This window comes from Astyanax mexicanus, chromosome 2, assembly GCF_023375975.1.
Source record: "Astyanax mexicanus isolate ESR-SI-001 chromosome 2, AstMex3_surface, whole genome shotgun sequence".
In the NCBI taxonomy this organism is placed as follows: Eukaryota; Metazoa; Chordata; class Actinopteri; order Characiformes; family Acestrorhamphidae; genus Astyanax; species Astyanax mexicanus.
In genome coordinates, this window is record NC_064409.1 from 77,426,992 (window position 1) to 77,450,068 (window position 23,077).

A 23,077-nucleotide genomic window follows, 5' to 3' on the forward strand; every position below is an offset into this window, starting at 1 on the left:
GTGTACAAGTACTGAGCTTTTCCTGTTTCAGAGCGTAGAGGGCTGATGGACTTTTTGAGGAATTGGAGTCGCTCTATTCGGTCTGTTTTCTGAAATTACATTTCATTTTTCCATTTGATTTACGTCAGACTGGCCTGTGTTGAGATTTTTCACAGTTTGAAAAAGATATAAGAGCACAATCTTAGCAGGAAGAGGCTCTGTTTATAAGTGTTGTAGTGTTTGAGTCTAGTCTTAAGACCAAAAACGAGTGTTCTTAGTCTCGCCTTGGACTCAACTTTGTCTGGAATTGGTCTTGTCTTGGTTTTAGGGTAAGGTGGACTCTGAGACTGTGGACTAGACCAGCCGAGTCTGAGTCCTCTGTTGAGGTGAAGCTCATTAGAAACTGAACCTTTTTCTATCATTACTGAACATCATCAATTCATTCAAACAGACTGAATCAGTCCTTTCCCTGGAAAAAAAAGCAGATGTAAGTGTAAACTAGCGAGCTAGCTAACATACTAATGTTACTGGGGAGAAAACTAACCTTAGTGATGAGCTGGCTAACACACTAATGTAACCAGGGAGTGAAATAAAGCTAGCAACAAGCTAGCTAACTTTAGCAATGAGCTAACAAACCTTAGTGACAAGCTAGCTAATACACTGTTAAAGAGTAGAAAACTAATGATAGCAACAACCTAGCTAACCATAATTACAAGCTAGATAAAATACTAATGTTGCCGGGGAGAGTATTTCCATTAGCAACAAGCTAGTCAACCTTAGCAAAGAACTAGCCAACCTTAGTTACGAGCTAGCTAAAATAATAATGTTACCGGGGAGAGAATTCCCATTAGCAACAAACTAGCTAACCTTAGTGACGAGCTAGCTAACCTTAGTGATGAATCAGCTAACACCAATCTTATCAAGGAGAGAACTAACTTTATTGATGAGCTAGCTAACCTTAGCAACAAGCTAGCTAACACAATAATGTTACCAGGAAAGAACTAACCTTAGCGACAAGCTAGCTAACATTAGCAATGAGCTAGCTAACCTTAGTGATGAGCTGGCTAACACGATAATGTTACCAGGATAGAACTAACCTTAGCGACAAGCTAGCTAACATTAGCAATGAGCTAGCTAACCTTAGTGACAAGCTACCTACTATACTAATGTTACAGGGGAGAGAACTCCCGTTAGCAACAAACTAGCTAACCTTAGCAACGAGCTAGCTAACCTTAGTGATAAGCTAGCAAACCTTAGTGATGAATCAGCTAACACACTAATGTTATTAAGGAGAGAACTAACTTTAATGATGAGCTAGCTAATCTTAGTGATGAGCTGGCAAACACACTAATGTTACCGGGAAGAGAACTAACCTTAGCGACAAGCTAGCTAACATTAGCAATGAGCTAGCTAACCTTAGTGACGAGCTACCTACTATACTAATGTTACAGGGGAGAGAACTCCCGTTAGCAACAAACTAGCTAACCTTAGCAACGAGCTAGCTAACCTTAGTGATAAGCTTGCAAACCTTAGTGATGAATCAGCTAACACACTAATGTTATTAAGGAGAGAACTAACTTTAATGATGAGCTAGCTAATCTTAGTGATGAGCTGGCAAACACACTAATGTTACCGGGAAGAGAACTAACCTTAGCGACAAGCTAGCTAACATTAGCAATGAGCTAGCTAACCGTAGTGACAAGCTAGCTAACACACTAATGTTACCAGGCAGAGAACTTAATGACGAGCTACCTAAGATACTAATGTTACAGGGGAGAGAACTCCCAATAGCAACAAGCTAGCTAACCTTAGCGATGAGCTATCTAACCTTAGTGATGAGCAAGCAAACCTTAGCGATGAATTAGCTAACACACTAATGTTACCAAGGAGAGAAATAACTTTAATGATGAGCTAGCTAATCTTAGTGATGAGCTGGCAAACACACTAATGTTACCAGGAAGAGAACTAACCTTAGCGACAAGCTAGCTAACATTAGCAATGAGCTAGCTAACCGTAGTGACGAGCTAGCTGACATACTAATGTTACCGGGGAGAGAACTAACCTTAGTGATGTGCTAGCTAACTTTAGCGACAAGTTACCTAACCCACTAATGTTACCGAGGAGAGAACTAAAGCTAGCAATGAGCTAGCTAACTTTGGCAGAGAGCTAGCTCACCTTAGCAACAAGCTTTGTTGACTTGACTACTAAAAGTCCCAGTCTTGGTCTTGACTTGGACTCGACTACTAGCGGTCTTTGTTCTAGCGGTCTTGATTACAACACTACTGTTTATTACTCGTTGCCAGTTATTAGTAAAGCTTGATTGCAGAAATCTGTAGGGGGGCAACACATTCTTCACACCACTGTAAGTAGAGGTCAAGTAGAAAACTTTCAGAGAGTACTACTTATAGAATTCCTAGAAAAGCCAATCAGTCTGACTGCAAAAGACCTTCAGGAATATGGATCGATCATGGTGGACTCGGGGAGGATTGATCATGCTTTGGGCATGCGTCTACCACTTCACTGGAGGAGTAAAGACTGGATTATTCTAAATACCAGCAAGTTCTGAATGCAAATATCACACTGCCTGTAAAAAAAAAGAAGAAAAGAGTTATGGCTGCTTTTGAAAGATAAGCAGACTAAACTTACCTCAAAATGTTCAATAGACTACTTTAAGAGGCATGAGTTAAAAGTTTTGAAATGCTCGTTTTTACCTTTACAGCTATTTTTTGGGGGAAAAATCCTGGTATGATTTTGGATATGAATCAGTTCAAGCAAAGCTGAAAGGAATTAATAAAAATCGTATAGTGTTTGTGTTAGAAGCAAAATGCATAAATGTTTTAGTCAGGAGTAAAACACAATAGTGTTAAAAACCCACTGTTCTAAGTAGGATTAAAAATTAAAACCCAGTTTTAGTTAGTACCCAGTTTTAATGCATTGAACAGTTTGTTTTTTATACTAAAACAGTTTATTTCTAAAATTTCCCAATATTCTAAATAAATGCACTATATCATATTTCTTACAGCATTGTAATTTTTCACAACCTATTGAATCGGAACATCTGTATTGTGAGAATTATATCATATTTTGATGTTCTTGCCAATTCACATTCCTATTCCGAGTATTTTTTAACATGACTGTACATTTTTATCTTCCTTAGTAAACAATGTCAAGAATTAAGAAAAGAAAGGGTTTAAACAGGGATGTTTTTAAAGGTGTGAAAATAATTCACTTTCGTTAGGTAGAAGTATAGATACTAGGGTTTAAAGGTGTGCAGGTGTGATGGATCACAGTATAAACCAATAGGGAGTCGGAATGGTATATGTTTATGCTTCTCTACATCCAATCACAATCAGATTCACTCTATCTGGATGGAGAGATTTATCTGGATAAGGGTTTAATTGAACGATGAGGAGCCGGAATGAAAACAAGCTGAAATGAAACAGGAGTAACACGGCTATTTTTTTAAATAAAATGTAAGGAGTAGAAATTTCAGATAACTGTATGAAAATGTAAGAAGTAGATGTAAAAAGTCATCTGAAAAGACTCTTTAACCCTTTCAGACCCTGCATCCATTACAATAGACACCATGCATTTTCTTTATTTTAAAATGTTTTGTTGCACATAACACTATTTGAGAGCTGTTGTCCATTAAAATAGACCATAAACAAGCCTATGAAAAAGTTAATAAACCAAAATCAAAATAAACAATGACTTGGACCCGCCCATTGCACAGGAAAACAGTAGTACTAGAGCCATTGAGGCAAAGTAACAGCTATTTTTTTTTCTACTTTAATGTGATTTAGAACACATTTTGATCATTTTTTAAACTATTTAGGAATAGTTTATGAAATAAGAAGGTCAATATGAAATATTAAATATTACACAGGCTTTAAATGCAGTGGAAATAAAAAATAAATATTTTAGTTAAGTGGATTTATTTTCTATATAGATATTATAGTAGAATAGTCTTCTTTTATGTGAATTACAGACATAAAACAATATTCTTACATTTTTTTTCCATCACATGAGATATTACAGGTCTAAAAAGGGTTAAACCGATTCTGTTGTGGGTTAAACACATTTTTCTAATAATCTTTGTTTTTTTACTTACCTAAAAATCTTAATTCTTAGAAGGGTTAAACAAGCCCTGCCCATTTTTACAGAATGATTGACGGTTTCTCTCTCTCTCGTTCTTTCTCATCATCCCCCGCCCACTTTCTCTCTCTCTTTCTATCTATCTCCCCATCTCTCTCCTCATCTCTCTCTACCTCTAGCTCGCTCCAGCTGTCGACCAATCAGAAGGCGGGCCGGGACGGTCGGTCGTTGCCCGTGGATACAACAGGGGGAGCTTGGTATCAGTTGTTTACAGTGGAGCGGAGCTCTCCAGTCAGTGCACCGCTCGCGCCGCTCGCTCGCTCGCTCGCACGCGCATCTCTGTATGGGATAACGCAGCTTTACGCAGCTTCTCAGGACTTTTTTTGCGGACATTTCTGGCGCGTGTTCTCTGGCTGTACTTCTCTAAAACACACTGTTGGTTATGTGGTAAACCCGGCCGGGCTCTGGTTTACCTTGTTTCCTGCCTGAGACAGGTGCGCGTGGCTCGGCTTTCCTCTGAAGAAGGCGTCGGTAGAGGCTGGTTTGGGGGTTTTATAGAGTCTACAGAGCTACCTACACAATCAAACGACGAAGATAAAGAGACGGAATGGATAACGAAAAGTATTTACCGGAATTGCTGGCGGAGAAGGACTCGCTGGACCCGTCGTTTCAACACTCCCTACGGCTGCTCGACATAGGTAAGTTTCCCGCGCTGGTCGCGCGCAACGGAACGCAGCCCTCGAAGCGAGATTCAAACTGAGAAATTCAAATTCAAATCCAGAAAAATCGTTATTTTCCGTAACGGCTTTAACGGATGGCTGGAAAAAAGGAAAACCCTAGTAACCCTAGGAAATAAGAAAAGAAATCAGAGAAAAGACGAAATATTAATCTTCACATTCATATTTTACTTTATTTAAGTCTATAGGCTCTTATCAAAGACTTGCATCAAGAGCTACAAGCAGTTTAGAAGCAATTTTAAGGTTTCCTTACGTGCGAAAAGATGTAGAAAGAGTTATAAGCAGTTTCTAAGGGTTCCTATATAATAATAATGATGTACCAGAAGTTTTCCAGCATATAGAAGAATATCACATAAGAAAAAAAAGATAGAAACAGAGAAAGTAAGAGGAGAAAGACAAAATATTAATAGCCACCATTACATTTTACTTTATTTGAGTCTATAGACTCTTATCAAAGACTAGTATCAAAAGCTACAAACAGTTTAGAAGCATATTTTAAGGTTCCCTATATAATAATAAAATGTACCAGATGTTTTCACATGCGAAAAAAAAATACATGCAAAAAAATGTAGAAAGAGAGAAAGAAAGAAGAGAAAGACGAAATATTAACCTTCACATTTATATTTTAGTTTATTTGACTCAATATGCTCTTAGCAAAGACTTGTATAAAGAGCTAAAACAGTTTAGAAGCAATTTGTAAGGTTCTCTATATAATAATAGCCAGTTGTTTGTCAGCATATAGAAGAACATCACATGAGAAAGAGAGAAAGAAAGAAGAGAAAGATGAAATATTAACCTTCATATATATATATATATATATATATATATATATTTTTTTTTACTTTATTTGAGTCTTGTATCAAGAGCTCAACAGTTTTGCTGCAGTTTAGAAGCAATTCTAAAGATTCTGCAAAAAAAAAAAAAAACTCTACCAGATGTTTTCCAGCATACACAAAAACACTATTACCATGCAGAGAACTGTTTTTAAAAGGTTAATATGTAAGGAAAAATCATGAGAATGAGAGAAAGAAAAGAAGAGAAAGGACAACATATTAACCTATACATTGAATGTTTCATTATTTTATAGTCTATAGTCTATTGGCTTTTTTGTTGTAGTGTCAAAAATGTTTTATTGTTATTTAAAAGGTTAACAAAACATGGGAACATGAGAAAGAAGGATACAAGACAGAGAAATAGTAAAATAAATTGTGTAGACTTCCATTTTTCAGGTAATGTTTAATTTACAGTGAGAAAACTAGCTTAAATATAGCTTCCATGGATAAGCAGTGTTTTAGGTAGCTAACAAAATGAAAACTAAGTGTATGTTGATTTTAGGTTTCTGCTAGACTAAATGTTTTCTTGATGTTAAATCTTAAACTAAGATACACATAGAATTTGAATCATTAATTTGCTTTTTGGTACAGTATACTTTCAGATTTAATTCCGTTTACATTAATTTATTTTGATTAGGGGCAGGTTTTTAAACATTGATTAAGCATAACCTTGAACTACACAGTATTCAAATAGATATTTCCATTATAAGTATATAAGTATATAACTACAGTCTACTATAGGTTAAATCCTTATCTGGAAAAATCCTGGAGATCCTGGAGAACAAAGTGTGGAGTCAAAAGCCTAGAGTCATTACTGTAGTATGCATTAAGCAGATATGCTAGTGCTGAAAAAACAAACAAACAAACAAAAAATATAATGAACATAAGAAAATGTTATTTGCAGAACCAATCACACGAAAGCTTTACTATAGAGAGAATAAGATAAGAATGAGATACACATGTGTAAGAACCATTGGAACCAACCTTTTTAGTGTGTATGTATATCTTTACAGTCTATATGTGTTTAGATTAGAGTTACACAATATTGGAGAAAAACTCTGAAATTGCAGTGGTCTTTTGTATATTTATGTTTATAGATTCTGATCATACAACTGTTCATCTCCCTGAAGTAGGCAATACTCTCAGTCCATCAAAGAGTTGACTATATAATTAATTTAAGACACACAAGAGAATTAAATGGGTGTAGACAGTGTGTTGTCCATATGATGGAGCAGGTGTGGACAGAAAGTCCACAGCATCAATTTTCATGTGAAAACTACAGCAAACATTGACTAAAGGTGTCTGCGATGAGAGCAGACCATCTGTCCAACATTCCACACCTGTTCTCTCATCCAAGATAAAATTAGTTCTACTTTATATTCATTTAGTTCAGTTTTTTTTATCTGTCTCAGTTCACTTCACTCACATTTTATTTGACATTATGTCAGTATTTAGGTTCTAAACTAAAGAGTCATTTGAGTTGTATCAAGGGTTTAGGTGTGAAACCCCTTTTTCTGTGGTTTTGAAGCATTTTTAAAGATTCTTTAAAAGCTCTGTACTACTAGACATTCTCTAACACACACACACACACACACATATATATTAATATCATCCATATATATATATTCATCTCAAATTTGAAAAAAAAAAAATGCAAAAAAAATATGAGGGGCAGTTTGGGCAAGGCACTGGGTGATGTATGGGTTTAGAGGCGGGGCAGGAGGGAGAGCTACTTCAGCTGTTAATGGAAAAAATGTGATTTGGGGTTTAGTGGTTCTTTAAAGTTAAATGTCTTGTATCTTTACAGTCTGTATGAATTTTTTCAAAGTTTGTAGGTCCAGAGTGTTTTTCTATAGTTTTTTTGTTTAGATATAAAAATATCACCAATATATTCATGTTATAAGTTTACCGTAATACAAGACAGAAAGTTTGGATGGACTCATTACAAAGCTCAAACAAGAAAACATATCATTTGGATGTTATTATATTATTAGAATTACCTACTTTAATTAAAGCACATGTTATGCTTCAGGAAGTGCTTTCACACACGTGTTGCGACAGGAACAAACAGCGTGGAGAATTTTAATCAGTCCCTCAAAATCCAGGAGTAACACGGTCTGTCCATCACTCAGCCTGGCCCAGGCTCCAGGTCCAGGTCACGCCTGCTGGGCACCTATTTTCTAGGCATTTTAAGAACTTTGCACTCATGCTGCTGATCCTCTAACAGCTCAACAGTGCCTGAGGAGCCGCAGACGCAAACATGTCGTCTTCAAACTGCTTTACAGTTTGTGTATTGGTGCATGTGTGAATGTGGAGCAGCTGGAGGCTGGAGTACGCCATTCTTCAGCTGGAGTTAAAAAGCTGGTGTTATGCAACCGGATGTTCCAGCATGGTTTAAGAGTGTTATACAGTGTTTGTTTATGACCTATGAAAACCTCATTTGTTTTGCTCCAATGGGATCTGTTCTAGTTGTCTCTTTTGTATTGAGTTTTTAGAAAAATATACTGGGTACAGAGTGGTCTAAAGTAGTCTAAACTTTGACTAGACCACTCCAAAACCTTCATTTAGTTTTTTTAAGCCATTCAGAGGTGAACTTTGTGTTTGTGAGCTTTGGGTCATTGTCCTGCTGCAGAACCCAAGTACACCTGAGCTTGAGGTCAAAAACATATGGCCGGATATTCTCCTTCAGGATTTTCTGGTAAACAGCAGAATTCCTGCTTCCATCTATTACAGCAAGTTATCCAGCAGCTCCAAACCATCATGTTTTACTACGTTCAGTATGATGTTATTTTTCTGAAATGATGTGTTTTAGTTTTACACCAGATGTAACGAGACACACACCTTCCAAAAAGTTTCACTTTTGTCACATCAGTTCAAACAATTATTGTTTTGGGTTCTTTTGGGATCTCCTGGATGAGTTCTTCATGCCCTTTTGGAGTAGTTTCGGTCGGCCGGTCACTCCTGGGAAGGTTTACCAGTGTTCCATGTTTTTTCTCCATTAGTGAAGAATAGTGAATCACTGTGGTTCTCTTGAGTCCCAAAGCTTTATAAATGAGTTTATAACCTTTTTCAGACTGATAGATGATCAATGACTTTGTTTTCTCATCTGTTGTTGTGTTTCTTCAGATGGGGGTATAATAATAATGTGCTGCTTTTTGAGATCTTTTATCTGCTTCATGTTGTCAGACAGATTCTATTTTAGAGTTTTTTTCTTTTATTCTACAGGTCTGGCAGTAATCAGATCTGATTGTGGTTAGTAGTGAAATTGAATTCAGCTTTAAAAAAAGGTGTGATTAATCAAACACTTTTTTACAAAGGGCTAGATTGGTTTGGATAGCTTTAACCCTTGTGTGGTGTTCATATTTTTGTTACTCGTTTACTTTGTTACTTGTATTTAATTCAGCAAAATTAAGCAATTTAACATTAAAATGCTTTACACATGCTTGCTTCACCTAAATTGCAAGCAGTATAAACAGCTTACATGGTTAATATTTGGCCTTTACCTTTCTTATGTTACATTTCTTTTAAAAAGTGCTACTCTTTTTTTATTAGTTTTTTTAATAAAATGTAAAAGAAAATGAATTTAACTCAAGATATGAGTAGAACATTTGTTTAGTTTCAAATTTACAAATGAAGCAATGTTTATTAGCCCTTGGCCAAACATACTGTATGTATTATAAATGTGTGTGTGTGTGTGTGGGGGGGGTGTACAGTGTGTGTTTATCGAAAATGTGTTTTGATATATGTTTTTCACAAAAAATGAGCCAATGCCAATGAGTTTGAGTTAGAAAAAAATATTTTTTTTTGTATCATTTGATGAAAAATGAAAACGGGTCCCACAGACCCGAACACCACACAAGGGTTAAAAAGTGCTTTTTAGATTCACTCAGGGTATATTTGTCTGATATTAAAGTTGATTTGATAAGCTGAAAAATGTAAGTATGACAAAAATGCAAAAACAAAATAAATCTGTATTTTATTTTTCAAATTCTGTACAAATTCCTAATATCAGTTACAGATTATGTTCCATCCCCAATAGTGAATAACCACTGTAATAGAACTAATAGCACACTCCACTGAAACCTATCTAAGGTCTACTTTCAATAGTGAAAGAGCGTACGAGAGAGAGAGAGAGAGAGAGAGAGAGAGAGAGAGAGAGATAGTTGGACAATGGGGGGATGGTTGAGTAACTCCCTCTTTCTGAGAGTGAGTAGATACCCAGATGAGGGTGGAGATATTTCTGCTGCTCAGATTTGTGTGCAGGCATGAACGCATTGATTTTAGTGGAAGCGAGTGGGAGTGGAAGGACCATTAGAAATGTGATTGTGCCGGGATGCGGAACAGAGGTAGAGCCAGCTTGGCGACAGAGATAACACATTTTTCTTCTTCTCTCTCTTGCTCTCTCTCTCTCTCTCTCTAGCTCTCTTTCAAACACTGAGAAGACTTTCTGCCTTATCAGTTCCATTCTTGCAACAAAAGACAGAGAAAGAGTCGGATAGAGTGACAGAAAGAGAGAGAGATCAGAAGAGAACAGTTGTTACACCAAAGACAAAATACGAGAGGGAGAGAGAGAGAGAGAGAGAGTAAAAACGACTTCTCTGATTATCTTTTACACACAAAATCTCACAATGCAATATTATCACGATTCTTTCCTGATGATAATGATGAAATCAATCACGATACATTGATTTTGCAAATCTCAATATATCACAATATATCATATTTTCTATGATATTTCACACACTCTATGTTACTAAAGAGGATAAAATACTCCTTAATTATTAAATACCAAGAATCGTGTATTTACTGGTGCCGTTTTATAGAATAACTTTAATAACAATATATTGCTATATTGCGATATCCATATTTTGTCCCACCCCTATTTTTAAAGGAATAATCTGTAAAATATCTGAGCGAGTAGGTGAAATGGCTACAAGAGTCCAATTTCCACTGGATAGTTTTTTACCCTAGACATGAAGTTGATTTGGGTTGCCAGATTGACACAGCGGCAAACGTCGACAAGTCTTACTCTGTAGCTGAACAGTGAATATATACATATACAGTATTTCAGTGTCCAAAATGCCTGTCTGTACTACGCTGATGGTGGTGGTAGATTACCTAGCTATGGTAAGCAACCTTACTGAAGCTCAGTGATTACCTGTTCAGCAGAAAAACAGCCAGCTCACATGTTACCATGGCTACAGCAAACCGCGGAAACTCAACCCAAATAGGGACTTGAATCCAAGACCCCAGTGCTGGTAGGCTAAGCCACCAGCTAAGGGACTTACTCACAATACATCTCAGGAAAAAAATAAGCGAACACTTCAGTTTCTGAATCAGTTTCTCTGATCTTGATATTTATAGGTTTATGTTTGAGTAAAATGATTGTTGTTGTTTTATTCTATAAACTACAGACAACATTTCTCCCAAATTCCAAATAAAAATATTGTCACTTAGAGCATTTATATACAGAAAATGAGAAATGGCTGAAATAAAAAAGATGCAGAGCTTTCAGACCTCAAATAATGCAAAGAAAACAAGTTCATATTCATAAAGTTTTAAGAGTTCAGAAATCAATATTTATATATATAACCCTGTTTTTTTATTACAGTTTTCATGCATCTTGGCATCATGTTCTCCTCCACCAGTCTTACACACTGCTTTTGGAATAACTTTATGTCTTTACTCCTGGTGCAAAAATTCAAGCAGTTCAGTTTGGTGGTTTGATGGCTTGTTATCATCCATCTTCCTCTTGATTATATTCCAGAGGTTTTTAATTTGGTAAAATCCAAGAAACTCATCATTTACCATGAACCCTAGTGCTGGGAGGCTAATTTGCTAACCATTAAGCCACTGTGCCTCCCAACATGCTCCCACATGAACCTTGGTTTGGACTTTTAGTTGTAGAAACCCTTAAAATCAGACACTTTACCTAATTCAGGATTCAGGCAATTTGCAAGCGATTAACAGCCGAACGGTGAGCCGGACGCTTGTCTGCCGAATCTAAGCGAAACAAAGTGGCCTTATCTCCACCGCAGCACAGCGGACCAGCCCTGCCATTTAATAGAGCTCGTTCAGAGAGCGCTTAACTTAATTATTCACTTGGCAGAGAAAGAGATAGACTGACACAAACAGGCGCGAGCGTGTACACTCGCGCTGACGAGCGAGTGAATCTTCACTGAACAGCAGCAGAAAGACAGACAGCTTGGCTACAGTGTGAGAGCGCATCAGCTCTGGATGCTGTATCACTGCTGCTGCACAAAAACCTTATATCTCTTTTTCTGCTGCTTTTGTTCTTACTTTTGTTCTTTACTTTTACAATATGAATCTATCATTCGTTCCTTATATTGTGTCAAAACTACATAATAAATGGACCAATTGAAATGCTCCAAAATTACTTTTCGCTATGACCATTAAAAGTTTTGGTGTTTTTTTTTTTTAAAGATTCAGGAGTATTCAGTGCAGAACCACCAGGTTCTGTAACAGTTTTTTCCCCCAAGCCATTAGACTGTTGAACTCCTATCACTTTGGACGAATTTAAGGAGAGCCATATGGCATCTGTGCACTAGTTATGCACCCTTACAATATGTACATAAAACAGTTTCTAACTCCACAAGTCACTTTATTTATATGTATGTATGAGGTACGTATATTTATGTAGATATACATTTTGTATCAATATCATATACCAATATATAATATTTATGCTGCTACATATCTACAATACTATATATTTAGATACATTTTACTTACTCGTTTAATCCTGCGATGTCACATTCTTAAAATTTGTGCAGCTATATAATGCATTTATATATTTTTATATCTAATTCTGTGATACTTTGTATCAAATGTTGCTTTTTTTTCTGTATATTCCGGGCGAGCCAAAGCAACAAATTTTTGTCCTGCATACACATTTGTAGTATGAATGACAATAAAGGTTCTTCTCTGGATTTGAGCTGTCAGCTTATTATTGGCTGATTATATGACCTTCAGTGCTAGAAGCCTTCTCACTGGTTGTTTTGTAATCAAGTATGTTTTAAAAACTGGGATGTTATTAACTCAAATACAATTTTTTGTCTCATTTTCTCCCCAATTTACTCGACTAACTACCCAACCCACTCATTACGACTCGCCCTATCACTAGTGATTCCCCAACACAAGGAGGGTTAAGAAGACCAGCACACACCTCCTCCGATACATGTGAAGTCAGACTCCGCCTCTTTTTGAACTGCTGCTAATGCAGCATTGCCGAGTAGCATCACAGTGTTAACGCTCGGAGGAAAGCGCAGCGACTCGGTTCTGATACATCAGCTCACAGATGCAGCCTTGTGCTGATCCACATCACCCTAGGAGTGATGAGGGGAAAAGAGCGCCATCTACTGTACCCACCCAGAGAGAGAGAGCAAGGTCAACTGTGCTCTCTCCTGATCATAGACATACATTTTTTGTATTTGTCTTATAAATTTAAAGTTTTCCAGTCAACAAGTGCTGCTCTTTTTTTTTTTTTTAATCTTTTTTTTGTTCACTTATTTTGTTGCCAAGCACCTTGTTGTGCAGTGAAGCTGCGCCAGATCCATCCACTTTTAGCTGTGATGTTTTGAGTCAGAATATTGGATGATTGCGAGCAGTGTGATGAGACACTCATAGAAATATATGATTAAAAATATTTTATGTGTCTGAATTTCTCAATAGTTTGCATCAATCTATTTTTTTTACTTTGATTATGAATGATGTATGATTTATCATATGCAGTAAAATACAGAACTGTATGTAAGTACAGCAGCTGCTTTTACCATAAACCCAACTCACATGATCTCACATGAGTCTCTTCAGACCTTACAACTACTGTAAAATCCCCCCCAGTAAGGGTTCTGTATTCTACTGGCAACCCTCTGCGGGTTCTATATGGACCTGGCAACCTATTACTTACCCTAATGCTTATCTTTTTCCTCCAGCTGCTCATCAGCACTGTGATCTGCCTATCTAACATTCAGCTCTTCTCAGATACTCATATCAATCTGATAGAATGGATTTATAGCCACGCATCAGCAACCTGATCAGCTGTTGTTCAATTTAGATTGACATACCAATCAGTCAAATAGAAGCAGAGATAACATGAGGGCTGTTTGGCATTGATTTAATTTTGGTACATGTAGACGTAAAGCATGTCTTTTAAAACCATATCCCTACAAAGCCTCCTTATTACAGGGGATATAAACCTTAAGTTTGTTTTAAAAACCATTCAGATGTGAACTGTTTTGTTTGTGTGCTTTGGGTCATTGTCCTGCTGCAGAACCCAAGTACACCTGAGCTTGAGGTCACTAAGGAACATATGGATGGATTTTCTCCTTCAGGATTTTCTGATAAACAGCAGAATTCCTGCTTCCATCTATTACAGCAAGTTATCCAGCAGCTCCAGACCATCACACACACACACACACACACACACACTACCACCACCATGTTTTACTACGTTCAGTATGATGTCCTTTTTTTCTAAAATTAGATGTTTTTAGGTAAATGTGAGATGAGTCTGCATGTTTTTATCTTGGAATTCTCCCATGGAGACCATTTTCACCCAGTCTCTTTCTTATTATTGGATCATTAACACTGATCTTAACTGAGGCGAGTGAGATCCTGCAGTTCTTTAAATGTTGTTCTGGGTTCTTTTGGGATCTCCTGGATGAGTTCTTCATGCCCTTTTGGAGTAATTTTGTTCGGTCGGCCGGTCACTCCTGGGAAGGTTCACCAGTGTTCCATGTTTTTTCTCCATTAGTGAATAATAGTGAATCACTGTGGTTCTCTGGAGTCTCAAAGATTTAGAAATGACTTTATAACCTTTTCCAGACTGATAGATGATCAATGACTTATGATATTTTCTCATCTGTTGTTGTTGTTGAATTTCTTCAGATAGGGGTATAATAATAACAACAATAATAATAATAATAATAATAATAATAACAATAATAATAATAATAATAATAATAATAATAACAATAATAATAATAATAATAATAATAATAATAATAATAATAATGGGCTTCTTTTTCAGATCTTTTATCTGCTTCATGTTGTCAGACAGGTTCTATGATTTCCTGATTCTACAGGTCTGGCAGTAATCAGGTATGGCTGTAGTGAGTAGTGAAATCGAACTCAGCTTTCCAAAAAGATACTTTATTAGTTTTAAGGCAATTACTCATTCTGGAACTTAATCAATCAGTAATTAGGTAGTTAATAAGCAATACCCTCCTTCCTTACTGGACTGAGTTTCCTTCACATTGAATTTTCCAAGATATTTTATCATTTTTCATTCATACAGTGCATCTTATATCAAATCTTCAGCTGGTGTTTGTGTATGTATATTCCATATCTGCATATATTTACGACTTGTACATGTGTGAGGGAGAGAATGTGTGAGGGAGTGAAGATGTTAGTGTTTCTTTTCGCCCACCTCACCTTTTAAAATGCGGTGTGTTAACACTGGGGTTAAACCTCCTACTACACAGGTCAAACTGTTAAACACACTCTGCAGACGTTATAGAGAGCAGAGATGCTGATTTAATGCAATAGACTAAGAAGAAATATAAAAAAAAAACTCCTAGGGCTCTATCCTACACTCTGTGCAAGGTGTGTCATGATGCTCATGGCTATCTTACACCTCGTCAACAGTCTTTTTTCATGTTTTGTGCCTGCGCTGTTAAAATAGTTTGGTGTGGTGGTCTGGATATGAGGTGTGTTCAGGTAAATATCTGGCGTGTTTCTATGGATTTTGGTGGTGGAAGATACAGGTGCGCCACTGACTGATTAAAACCCTGACAACAGTCAACAGGCAATCATCAGAGTCCATTCCTATAGGTGCACCCAGCCCGCGTACACCCCTGCTTTTCCATGTCCATTGTTTACTATGGTCACTATTTGCGTGACCCAAGTCTGAAGACTTATGGAAATATTGACCCTTTGAACTCTGGGCTGTTTTGGTGTGTTTTTTCTCCGTTTTTGTTTTCAGTTCCTCTTTCAGGTCTTATAACACAGTAATTATATCAGACAGACACATGCCCTGATCTCTTTTACTCCAGAAGACATGCGGCTGCTCAAAAATATAATCATTTAAAATGTAAAAGGAAGCAGAATTGTTATACTTTCCTGGAACTGATCATGTTTTGGTCAAAATTTTATCAAGCGCCTGTTTTTTTTTTTTTTTACTTATTTTTAAATGTTTAGACTTTAAATATATTCACACCTAAGATATCTTTACAAAAATGGTTAGATTAGAGTGTTTATGAGATAAGAAAGCATAAGAATATTGATGATAGTTCATTACATGGTTTATTAATTATTACTTTGGTAAAATACATGGGGAAACAGCATCAGGCAGATTTATTTATCTTGATAATCAATACTCAATCAATCACACCTCTAGGATAAAACCTGACACTCAGAGCAGCCTATGCCTTTCAGTATTTTAATCAGGAAACACAAAGAAAACAATGAAATACAAAAATGTAAACTTTTTTTAGTCTAAATAAATAAAAATGTTTAGTGCAAAATAACTACTTAAAGTAAAAATGTGTGAGTAAAATAAAAACTATATAAAGTAGTGCGCACACCATACCTAGCTTTAGTTTGAGTAAAGCAGGTAGTTTCACACTTTTTCTGTGGACACTTTTGAGTCTTTATTTACTGATATTATTTGGTTTGAAACATCATATAAATATGTTTGAAGCACTAAAGGTAAATAATATTGGTTGAGGAAGGAGATCTCACTTTTTTAGGTGTTTTCCTCAATGGGTTTCTTGTAGATTTAGCTTTACTGCACTGGGATGTGATCACTATTTTCAGAAAGAGTAAGTTCTGCTCTTTCTAATCATATATGGATTATGTTAATATGTGAAGGGATTCCTGAGTAATTAAGCTGAGAACATAAGGTGTGATTTTGGACGTAAAATCCGTCCGTAGGGTTCTAAGGGTTAAACAGCCAGGACGATAAAAAAGCAGTTTGGAAAACACTGTGTTTTTACCGTACCAGGCAGTGGGAGAGTTGAACTCTGTTGCAGGCAGTGTGTTCTGCCTCAAGAGAAGATGCCTCAGGACCCTCAACCCCCTCCGCCCCCATCCTGCTTCTCTAATACACCCAGCAGCATCAGAAACAAACTCTGGCAGCCAATCAAAGCAGAAGCACAGAGAGAGAGCAGGCAGAGACAGGCTTAATGGGGATCATTATACTTGGCTCATCGACAGATTGTGTGTGTGTTAGTGTGTGTGTGCTACTGTTGAACTTTAATTTGGCCACCGGCTCTATGCTCCTGTGAACTCGTATGATCTGCAGAAGAAGTCACATCTGCTTGGCTGGTTCGGACCCATAGGCGTTCAGTACTGGCAGCGCCGCTGTTCTGGGATCAGTCTCACTTTCCTCTTGTGATCTTCCAGTTTGGACTTTAGCTTAGTGCCAGAAAACCAAACATCAGACGCCGAGCGTGACTTGGCAGAAAGAGTGTATTTGGAAAAGTGATGTTATTGCTTTAACGTTTAGTAACACAGCAACACCATGTCCTGCAGTTGAGCGGGTTTTTTGGGCTTAAAAAGTGGAATTTAACACATTCAGTACTGTGCAAAAATTTTAGGCACCAAAGCAAATTACACTAATCCATTTATCTCAGCAATATGAGTGTTTTTACCTAATTGGTTGTTGACATTGTTTACTATGGTCACTATTTGCGTGACCCAAGTCTGGAGACTTACCATAATATTAACCCTTTAAACTCTAGGCTGTTTTGGTTTAGTGTTTTTTCTCCGTTTTTGTCAGTTCCTCTTTCAGGTCTTATAACACAGTAATTACATCAGACAGACACATGCCCTGATCTCTTTTACTCCAGAAGACATACGGCTGCTCAAAAATATAATCATTTAAAATGTAAAAGGAAGCAGAATTGTTATATTTTCCTGGAACTGATCATGTTTTGGTCAAAATTTTACCAAGCGCTTGCTTTTTTTTTTTTTTTTTTTTTACTTATTTTTGAATGTATAAACTTTAAATATATTCACACCTAAGATATCTTTTCAAAAATGTTTAGAATAGAGTGTTTATGAGTTAAAATCATAAAAAATATTGATGATAATTTATTACATGGCTTATTAATTATTACTTTGACAAAATATATGGAGAAACAGCATCAGACGGAGTTATTTATCTTGATAATCAATAATCACACCTCTAGGATACATGTAGACAAGAAATTCTGATTATTAACTAACTAAGTATGTTATATCCTGTGAGCCGAGCTGAAGAACAAAGTGTAGAGATTCCAGATTTCTCCTGGATGATTTCCCTCAGCCAGCATTAGGGTTGGGCGATATTATATCGTATACAATATATTGTGACACAAATATCATGATATTAAAAATCCATATCGTGATAATAGAGATGTTCTGTCTTAAAAGTAGTCTATTATTTACTGTGAAGCTTCAGGTGTATTTATTGTATAATTGTTTTAGTTTGCAGTTTATATGCATGCACTAAATATTCTGCAATATTTTTTGCTGCATTATATTATTTTATGCTATATTATTTGTTTTGCCACATTATGATTATGCTGTTAAACTCTTATACGATATTATATAGTATAGTATAGTATATAGTTATCGCAAAAATACCCTGAAATATCGTGATATTATTTTAGAGCCATATCGCCCACCCCTAGCCAGAATGTGTATAATATTCAGTTCAATATTCAGTTCCGTCAGCAGCTCACCTGATTTACCACATTTACCAGTAAATTGATCAAATCAGGTGTTGATTAATATGATGAGAACTAGAAATAACTCTATTGAACTCAGATGAGGAGGAGACATTAGCAGATGTTTTAGGGAAAACAGGGCTGTAAAAGCTGTAACTGCTTTTTGTAAAATTGCTGTTTATATTTATTGTAATCCTGTGATAGTGTTTTACTGAGTTAATAAACACTTACTGCACAAATAAGAAGCTTTTTATTTACTTCTTTAATTATCACAGGTGCCTAAAACTTTTGCACAGTACTGTACAGTACCAGTCCAACGTTTGGCTGTTTGGATATTTTTATTAGGGCCCAAGCACTGAAGGTACACTCCGTCTCTTTTTGAACTGCTGCTGATGCAGCATTACAGAGTAACATCACAGCGCTAACACTCAGAGGAAAGCGCAGCGACTCGGTTCTGATACATCAGCTCACAGACGCAGCCTTGTGCTGATCCACATCACACTAGGAGTGATGAGGGGAAAGAGCGCCATCTACTACTGTACCCACCCAGAGAGAGCAAGACCAACTGTGCTCTCTAGGGGCTCCGGCAGCTGATGGCAAGCTGCATGACCGGGATTCAATTCAGCGATCTCCCGATTATAATGGCTGTGCCTTAGTCCGCTGGACCACTCAAAGCCACTACTTTTACTCATTTTTGAGGCATTCTCAAAAACTTATGTAATTTGAAACAACTACATGAAGTTTGGAGGTGTGTAGTGATGATGAATTCTGAAGCTACATGAAGTTTGGAGGTGTGTAGTGATGATCTAATCTGAAGCTACATGAAGTTTGGAGGTGTATAGTGATGATCTAATCTGAAGCTACATGAAGTTTGGAGGTGTGTAGTGATGAACTCTGAAGCTACATGAAGTTTGGAGGTGTGTAGTGATTAACTAATCTGAAGCTACATGAAGTTTGGAGGTGTGTAGTGATTAACTAATCTGAAGCTACATGAAGTTTGGAGGTGTGTAGTGATGAACTCTGCTGAAGCTACATGAAGTTTGGAGGTGTGTAGTGATTAACTAATCTGAAGCTACATGAAGTTTGGAGGTGTGTAGTGATGATGAACTCTGAAGCTACATGAAGTTTGGAGGTGTGTAGTGATGAACTCTGAAGCTGCATGAAGTTTGGAGGTGTGTAGTGATGATGAACTCTGAAGCTACATGAAGTTTGGAGGTGTGTAGTGATTAACTAATCTGAAGCTACATGAAGTTTGGAGGTGTGTAGTGATGAACTCTGAAGCTACATGAAGTTTGGAGGTGTGTAGTGATGATAAACTCTGAAGCTACATGAAGTTTGGAGGTGTGTAGTGATGATAAACTCTGAAGCTACATGAAGTTTGGAGGTGTGTAGTGATGATAAACTCTGAAGCTACATGACGTTTGGAGGTGTGTAGTGATGAACTCTGAAGCTACATGAAGTTTGGAGGTGTGTAGTGATGATAAACTCTGAAGCTACATGAAGTTTGGAGGTGTGTAGTGATGAACTCTGCAGAAAGTTGGTGAACTCTGTGTATCTACTGTGTTCTTGTTGTCGTTCCCAGTCATTTTCCCTTTGTTATAATAGCTCTGACCGTTGACTGTGGAATATTTAGTAGAAAAATGAATGAAGCACAGAAAGTGTTTTAAAGTGTTTACTCTCGAAGCCTTGAAACACAGAATTTCTCACTTCTCTGAGCATCTCATGTTGATCCTTAACCCCCTGTTGTGTTGTTTTCTGTAAGACGCCATCTGTAGCTGCTGCATCCTGTCTAGATGTATCTACATCCATTACGCCTGCATTAAATAATGCAGGAACAGCTTGTTTAGAGCAGGGAGACTTACAGAAACACTTCGTCCAAAAGTGCCAACATTATTAATAATGGATAAAAGTCAGGAGGGGGTAGTTAGCTTTGCACAAATAAGAGCATGCTAATAGGGCCCCAGTAGTGATCAATCGGTGCTTCTCGTGATAGCGTTTTTGGTTTGAAGATTTCATTCAAACGTTTGGAGACTTCATTAACTTCACAGGCTTTACAGTTTGGATTTTATGATTCTGTTAGATTGTGGATAGGACTGCATGATATATCATTTAAGCGTCGTTGTGTTGCAATGGTTTGATTCTTGACACAAGAAGTAGATGCACAGCGCTGTCTCTGTGTATGTGTGAGTGACAGGCTGCTGCTGCCTGAGAAGTGCAAGGAGGAGGGGGAGGTAACCGCATGGCCTCCATCCACATGGTTGGGCACGTGCTTGTGAAAGTGAGCACGTGTGGAAAGCTGTGCACCTCAGTCCAGCACAGTTTTGCAGCGCAGATATTTCCAGTTACAGCTGAATTCACACTTTTAAAAATCTTATTTAACTTTTAAAAAGCCATTTTAATGCCTGATTAAAGGGCAGATTACTGTTGTTTTTGAGCACTCTGTGATGTCATTGGCCCTGCATTGTTTAATATTGCAATATATATCGTCGGGATTCTGCAATATAGCAAAACAATAAATGGTATAAGAAAATACAGATATCGTATCATATTGCAATACTGTATTGATTTTCAAAAAGACAGTCTTGACTTTAATAGTAAAATATTACTTTATATATAGAGATCGGTGTCAGACAGTGTTTCATTTAGTGTTGTGTTTAAACCCCGCCCACTAGATAGCAGTGTTGTACTCCACTGTTCTGGGGTGCGTTTCCCAAAATATTCTTAAGGCTAGGAATTTTGTAACCTCGTACTTAAGAGCATTCTTAAATTTACAAGCGTTTCCTGTAAATTATGTAGCATTTTAAATTTGTAAATTTTGTAAACTATTGTAAAGTTCCTTTGTACCAGTCAAACGGTTGGATTAGGGCTGCACGATATCGTCATTGTGATGTGTGCTTGTGCAATAGTCACAGGAATCGCAGGATGTGTGATGTCACTTAAGGCAATTAAATCAAACATGTCACGTTGCAATGCTTTGATTCTTGACACAAGAATCTTGTGTCTGTGTGAGTGACAGTCTGCTGCTGCCTGAGAAGCACAAGGAGGGAGGGGGAGGAAGGAGTAAACACAAGGTGACCAAAGCATGGCCTCCATCCACATGGTTGGGCACATGCTTGTAAACATGAGCACATGTGGAAAGCTTTGCACCCCAGTCCAGCATATTTTTACAGAGCAGATATTTCCAGTTACAGCTGAATTCACACTTTTAATCCAAGAAAAACTCTCTTATTTAACTGATTAAAGGTCAGATTACTGTTGTTTTGCTATTTTCCTCAGCTTTTGAGTTGAGCTCGGCACTGACTCAGCTCTTGATTGGTCCGGACTCGAAACAACGCGTGGGTGGGGGCGGGGCTGGTGATGTCATGGACCCTGCATTGTTTAATATCGTGATATATATCATGAAATGTAACACAGTGCAGAACTAATTGTGGAGAGTTTATTTAAGCACAGGTGAAGATCCTACAATATGGTGGAACAATAGATGGTTTAAGAAAAATAAAATGTAACCTTTTTCTTTTACTCAGATTTAGATAAAAAATATACATACATAGTATGTTTTACTTTTACAACACTGTATATTGCCTTCCTTACAGTCTCTTAATATATATCACAATATATTGAACTGTACCCCTGTGTCATAATATGTATGCACTACAGGACACTGCTGTACACTGTGTATGAGGTTTTTTTATTGTTTAAAATATGTTGGGGATATATACATACATAATATATATATATATATATATATATATATATATATATATATATATATATATATATATATATATATATATATATAGTACATCCCTAGTGTTCAGCACCTACAAAAAGTAAAAGTGCTCTAAAAATAATTTTTAGACACAACAGATACCTTTTGAGATCTTGTGAACTGCATGTCTAAACAGGTCAAGACTTAATATTAGGCATGTTGTTTTAATGTTATGGATTATTTGTATATTATTGGTGTATTTCTGTTCTGTTCTCTGATTGGAGTTTTATTATTAACTGTTAAATACACGTCTCAAGATAAACCATCCTCCAAAAAAGTAGAGCTGGGTAGCTTTTTGTATTTTATTATGCTGTTTCAGGTGTTGTTAGTTGTGTTTGTTAGTTATCTCTGCATATTTCAACTTACGTTAAAGAGTCCACTATTGTTAATTTTTAAACATCTTGCGATTTTTAATCATTTAAACATACTGATTCATGTAATTGCGAGGTGTCCAGTGTTTGGTCTGGCACTGCGTCTCATTTTCTGGGTCTCTTTTTCACCTTAGTCTGGCTCCTTACGCTCTAAAATATTTACTGTTGTCTTTTCTTTCCTTCTTTGAGTGGTGGGTCGGGTCAGGAGGGTGTGTTTAGGTTGGGATCACTGTCTGTTTAGAGTAAGTAGAGTAAGAAGAGCAGTTGTTTGGTAGTGATCTAGAACTAGAGCAAGGTTTGAGGTGAACAAAATATTCTGTACACTAGTTGTAGTCAGTCAGGTTCTACAGGTGAATAAAAAAATAGGACAAAATGTGAAACTCATATATTATATAGATGTATTAAACACAGAGTCAGATCTATTTTAAGCCGTTATTTATTTTAGTGTTGATGATTATGGCTTACAGCCAACGAAATCCCAAAAATTAGGGTCTCACCAATTGGTACTTTTGGCAGTGTGGGCAGTGTGCCAAATCCTGCTGGAAAATGAAATCTGCAT

The 23,077-nt window shown here is 36.8% G+C and overlaps 1 protein-coding gene across 2 annotated transcripts in view; it reads left to right on the plus strand.

Moving 5' to 3' along the window:
- Positions 1-4,322: 4,322 nt before the first annotated feature.
- Positions 4,323-23,077, plus strand: part of khdrbs3 (KH domain containing, RNA binding, signal transduction associated 3) — a 224,075-nt gene continuing 205,320 nt past the window's right edge. Inside the window, exon 1 of one of the 2 annotated variants that reach the window (XM_049474908.1) lies at positions 4,323-4,772. In XM_049474908.1, the coding sequence (XP_049330865.1) occupies positions 4,682-4,772 (91 nt within the window). In that variant the 5' untranslated portion in view covers positions 4,323-4,681. The remainder of the gene's footprint in view (positions 4,773-23,077) is intronic. The other variant, XM_049474909.1, reaches the window with a different exon arrangement.